Consider the following 5,172-nt stretch of genomic DNA (forward strand, 5'->3'; position numbering starts at 1 on the left):
CTCTTGCCAAATTATTATTATTTATTTGTCCTGAAGTAGCATCTGGGAGCCCGAGGCGGAGAGCAGGGCACAGCGAGGCGGAGGCCCAGGAAAAGCGGTCGCTGCCCCAGCTGGCACCGATTTGCGGTTCCTCAGGAACGCGCACACGCGATTCTTTCCGTGGGTCGGGGCTTGGGGGAGGGTTCTTTTTCTGCATAAAAGGGCTCTGCTAAGGAGAACAGGTAACAAAGCCAAATGCCTGCGAGTTACAGAAGGCACTTTCATTCACAGAAGAGCTGTAAAGCATTGTATAAATCAGCCTGAATTATTTTATTACCCGATTATCAAAAGCAAACAAAGAGCCATGCAAGTTATTAAATATCTATGAGCGCCCCATTAAAATAAAACCCAACCATATGCCTGAAGCTGGCAACCTGCCACTGCCCTGGGTTCCAGCAGTGCCACGTGCCCCATTTTAACCAGTTCCTGTCTTGCCATGGTGGGGAAAAGGGCAGGATGACACTGAGGGCGTGGGGACCGAAGCTAGCGGCCACCTCTCCCCTTGCCAGCCCGGGGAGAAGATGGCGACCGGCAGCTCTGGAGCGAGACTCCAACCGCAGGATGCTGCATGCGGTCGGGCTCCAGCAGCCCTCACGAATGCGCCGGGTCCCTCCCTCCATCTGGGGCAGCAGAAACTCGCCCTAAATCAGCCCTGACAGCTGTTGGTCCAACCTGCTCCCCCTCCCTCGCTCCCTCTCCCGTCCGCCCCTTCCCTGCCCGGCGCTCGCCCGAACCTAAACCTCCCCCTCTGCCGCAGTTTCGGTCCTCTCAAGGGGAGGTGGGGGGAGCGACTGCAGCAAGGGGGAGAGGTCAGGGCAGCTCCGGGTGCTGGCGGGTGGGGTGCGGCTCCATCCAGCCCCGCGCTGATTTACGCCAGGGCTTTGCTTGCGGTGAGAGCAGTCACCATTTACCTGCCCTGCCGCGGCGCTGGGGATCGCGAAGGAGACGGGATTAACGTGCAGGGAAGTTTCAAACCACTTAAAGCGCCTCCAGGGAAGCTCCTGCAGTGCCTCTGGTTTTAATTAACATGCTGGTGTCGAGACCACCCTTGGAACTGGAGGACGAAGCTGCAGCAACTGGGCTGGATGTGGCCAAAGGCTGGAAGTGCCTCCGGAAGGTGGCAGGCAGCTCTGGCCGGGGTCGGGGGCGACAAGCGGAGACCTTCCCTGCGCATTTTCTAGGGGGGAAAAGGCTTTCCCCTGGGCTGGCGGAAACCTAAGGGAAAACGCGGCAGATCCGAGCCGCGGCTTTTGGGGACCGCATCCCAGAAGAAGGGTGGTCTGACTCTACCACCGAGACGGTTGGGCTGCTCCACCGCTTCTCCCCTGAGCGCGAAGCCACCTTCTCTCAGCGCTAGGGGCCGCCGAGAACAAAAGGCAGGGGATTCGGCACAGCGAAGGCGGCGTGGCCCTGCCGCATACCAATGAGGGAGATCAATTTGTGCTTTAAGGAGCCCTGTTATTAGGAGAGAGGCTGGAAAAGGCAGTTTTCAGGTTTAATTCTGAATTCCTCCGTTCCCCATCTCGGGGAAGATTTACGCGGCCGCGCCGCTGCCGTTTATTTCCGAGCAGCGCCGCTGCCTGCGAGCGGATGTGCGTCCATCCATCAATTTAGTAAATGGAGGTGCCAGTCTAAGAGCCCGAGACGCATCTGCTGCTCCCAGATCCTGCGAAGGGCTGGAGGGGGGGAGGGAAATGTCCTTAATTAGCTGCTCTCTGATGAGATCCCGTTGTCCTTCAGACCCTCGTGCTCCCGAGGCTGGCAGGGGCAGTCCGCGTCAATCCCGGCTGTGCAGGAGGCAGCTCTTTGTTAGAAAGCCCCCTGCTCCGGGACACCGCTCAGACGCCTGGGGCACACAGCTGACCTCGGTCTGTCCCCTTAACAGCCTCATCCTCCACCACCCTGAGCACCGGGGAGGCTCACAGGGATTTCTTGCTCAGATCCTGCCTCCTTCCCTGCATTTCCTTCTCCGGCCATGAAGTATTCCGGGTGCTGCCTTATTTTTTTTTTTCCTTGCTGAAGTGAAAAGCCAAAGGAATAATAAACCACTAAAAATCTGCTCTGGCCAGACCCCGGCCTGCAGGACAAGCAGCCAAAGTCATGCCAGTTACCAAAATAAACCCAGGGTATTAAATCTGGGACCACACTTGGTCACCCTCCAACGGGCGCCTTCCACCGGAGCAGTACCAGCCCCCCTCCAGTCCCCCTGGTACACGCCCAGCGCAGTTTTACGGCGATGGTGACCTTTGCCTCTTGCCTTTTTCTCATCATCCTCCGCCGCCTTCTTGAACTCGTGCTCGAAGGAGCTGGCCAGCTCATTGAAGAGTCCCACTTCTTCGCAGTTCTTCAGGAAGCGGGTCGGGGTCGGGGTCTGATCTGTTGGGGTGGTAACACCAGGCACCGGTTAGAGGCAGGAAGGAAAGCAGTTTTACGGCGATGGTGACCTTTGCCTCTTGCCTTTTTCTCATCATCCTCCGCCGCCTTCTTGAACTCGTGCTCGAAGGAGCTGGCCAGCTCATTGAAGAGTCCCACTTCTTCGCAGTTCTTCAGGAAGCGGGTCGGGGTCGGGGTCTGATCTGTTGGGGTGGTAACACCAGGCACCGGTTAGAGGCAGGAAGGAAAATTCATTTTAAGCCCCGCAGTCCTCGCCGGGGACCCTGTGGCAAAGGTGGCCCCTGTTCTGGGGAGGGGACAGTGCGGGAAGGGGACAGGCACCGCGTGTTGCTTTTGTTTCTCTGGTAAACGCTGTTTTCAGAAGCAGTCACTGAGGCAGAAGAAGTCCTGCCCAGGGGCCGTGTTCCCGGCCCTCCCAGCCGGGGTTTTGTCTGTCCTCAGCTCAACTGCGGGAGAACAGCGGGGTTTGATCCAAAACCACGGAACGATGAGCGGGGAAACGGCTGCTCGGAGCAGAACGGGGCGAGTCACTTCCCTTCCCGTGCCGGCTCCAGCGCGGAAGAGAGACGGCGAGGTGGGAGTACTGGTAATTCCCACCGCTGTCTGCAGTGACCCCCTGTGAACACACCGAGTCGGGATCTCTCTGGCCATCGCCCCAGCTGTAAAGCAGGAAGGAATCTCCCCACTTGCAGCGAGCCTCACGGGGGCGCGTGGTGGTGGGTCGGGAGCCTGGCACGAGCGCGCTGCGCTGGGACTGTCTGTCTAGGAGCGAACCATGGAGCTGTCTGAGCACAAAGGGGGTGGCTGGGCTGGTTCCTCCCGACCTCCCCCGTAAAACAGCGGCTCTTTGGCACCGCTGCCCTTGGTTTGAGCGCGGCAGCTCCGGCCACGGGCAACAGCCCGTTTGAGTTCAAACTGGGCAGCACTGGGAAGTCTCCTGTGGCCACTGGGAAGCGACTGTGGTGACTGCTTCGCTTCGTCCCCCGCCTGAGGTCAAACACAGCCTGAGGTCAAAGCCACCTGGTGCTTTTGTTGGTAAAGCCCAGCTCTCCTCTGAGCGCGCTTCGCTCCCCCCAAAGCCCTCTTCGTGAGACCCAGAACCTTCCCCAGTTAAAGCTCCCCACAGGAGGTTGTTTTTCCAGCACTCTAATGGCTCTCGGGGCTCTTTCTGGACTGTTCCCAGTTTAGCAATGTCCTTCCCAGCCCGGGGCCCAACGCCCTGGCAGAACCTCGCCCGTCCTCCCCTTCCTTGGTTTGTAGCTCCAGGATGGCAGCAGCACCCTGGCTACAACCGGTGGAGAGGTCATTTTTTATGACCCTCTTTAGCTCGACCGCGGAGCTCCGGCAAGAGACCCCGAATCCTGCTCGTTAACGCACGAGCTGCTGCCCTGGATGCGGCGCAGAGAGAGAGGGAGGGAGAGAACAAGAAAACCCAGCAACAAGATGGTGGCTTAAAAAAAAACCAAAATCAATGAAAAAGGCTACGTAGCGCCTGAGTCCTGGGGGCTTTATAGCCCTCGCGAAGCTCCTGGCTGCTCCGTCTGCCGCTGAGACCTCACGCAGTGTTAGAGCAGTTGGGCTTGTGCCCGCCCCAGCTGGTTTGGGGGGTTATTTCTTTGCTTTGGGTCAACCTCAGAGCAACCCGCTGAGCATCGGCCCCGAGGGGCTGGACCTTGGTCTTGGGGCTAAACCAGCAGCATCTCACCCCACTGGTGGTTCGACCCGCGGGCAGGAGTAACACGCAGCTCTGGGAGCTGCAGGGACGAGGGGGTTGTGCCACGTCCTGCCGGAGCAGGCGGGGCTGGAGCGGGGAGCAGACCCCACTTCTGCTCCCCCATCCCACCTGGTGTATCGTGGAAAAGACACCCCTGCACTGGACGCTCCTGAGAACGGGGGGAGCTGAAGGAAACCCAGTCTTTGGGAGCCTGAGGTTCCTCTGAGCCCCCGCCCCAAATTCTTCGCTGTCAAATCCCACCAGCCTGATCCCAGCTGAAATCAAAGCTCCCGCTGGCAGCAGCGTGCCCCCACCCCACCCACAGCTCTGACCTGCTGTCTCCTCCTTCAGCCCCCAGTTCAGGCAGCAGATGGAACTGGGAATAGGGCGCTGCACTCCTGTGGCAGCTGCTCCGTCTCCCTTCACGTTTCCCTTCACAAAACCATTTCCGCCTCTCTCGTCCTCGGCGCTACACAAACCTTCGGAGAAGCCCGAACGATCGAGGATGGAGGGGGCAGGAGAGCGTCCGGGACTCGCTGCCAGAAACCGATATATGTGATTTGGTTTTTTTTTTTCCTCCCCTGATTTCATAAAGGCTGCTTTGACCTCGCCGGGGCTCTGTGAACGCGCTCCTGGCAGTAGCCGGTGCTCCGGACGGCGTTTTAATTTATGAACTAAAAGCTCAAGAAAATCGACACCCAGGCTGAGGGGAGGAAGCGGGGTTTGTCAGATTGGGTTCATCGTCCTCAAAGCCTGGGCAGGAACGTGAAAGAGCTTTTGTCCATAAATCTCCCGGTCTTAATAAAAAGGGTGCGAGCGAAAAAAAATTAAAAACCAAGGAAAAAAAAAAAATCCCCAAACCCCACAAAACCTGATACCACCATAAAATCTGAAAAAAAATAGAAACTTGGAAGCCTCTGGCTTTCCTTTCCTCCTGATTAAATGCAGATCACAAGAGCTTTTTATGGGAGGTAGAGACGTTTCTCAGTGCATCTGGTCCCCGGTATTAATCTTCCAGCCCTGCC

General features: G+C 58.0%; 1 protein-coding gene across 1 annotated transcript in view; it reads right to left on the bottom strand.

Moving 5' to 3' along the window:
• LOC104496676 (cyclic AMP-dependent transcription factor ATF-7-like) overlaps nt 1-5,172 on the bottom strand; it is a gene marked incomplete at both ends in the record, with an annotated part of 12,017 nt that overhangs the window by 6,578 nt on the left and 267 nt on the right. The window contains one exon of the mRNA XM_010139833.1: nt 2,227-2,415. Within this exon, the coding sequence (XP_010138135.1) occupies nt 2,227-2,415 (189 nt within the window). The remainder of the gene's footprint in view (nt 1-2,226; nt 2,416-5,172) is intronic.

Source organism: Buceros rhinoceros, unplaced genomic scaffold, assembly GCF_000710305.1.
Source record: "Buceros rhinoceros silvestris isolate BGI_N320 unplaced genomic scaffold, ASM71030v1 scaffold20897, whole genome shotgun sequence".
Classification (NCBI taxonomy): domain Eukaryota; kingdom Metazoa; phylum Chordata; class Aves; order Bucerotiformes; family Bucerotidae; genus Buceros; species Buceros rhinoceros.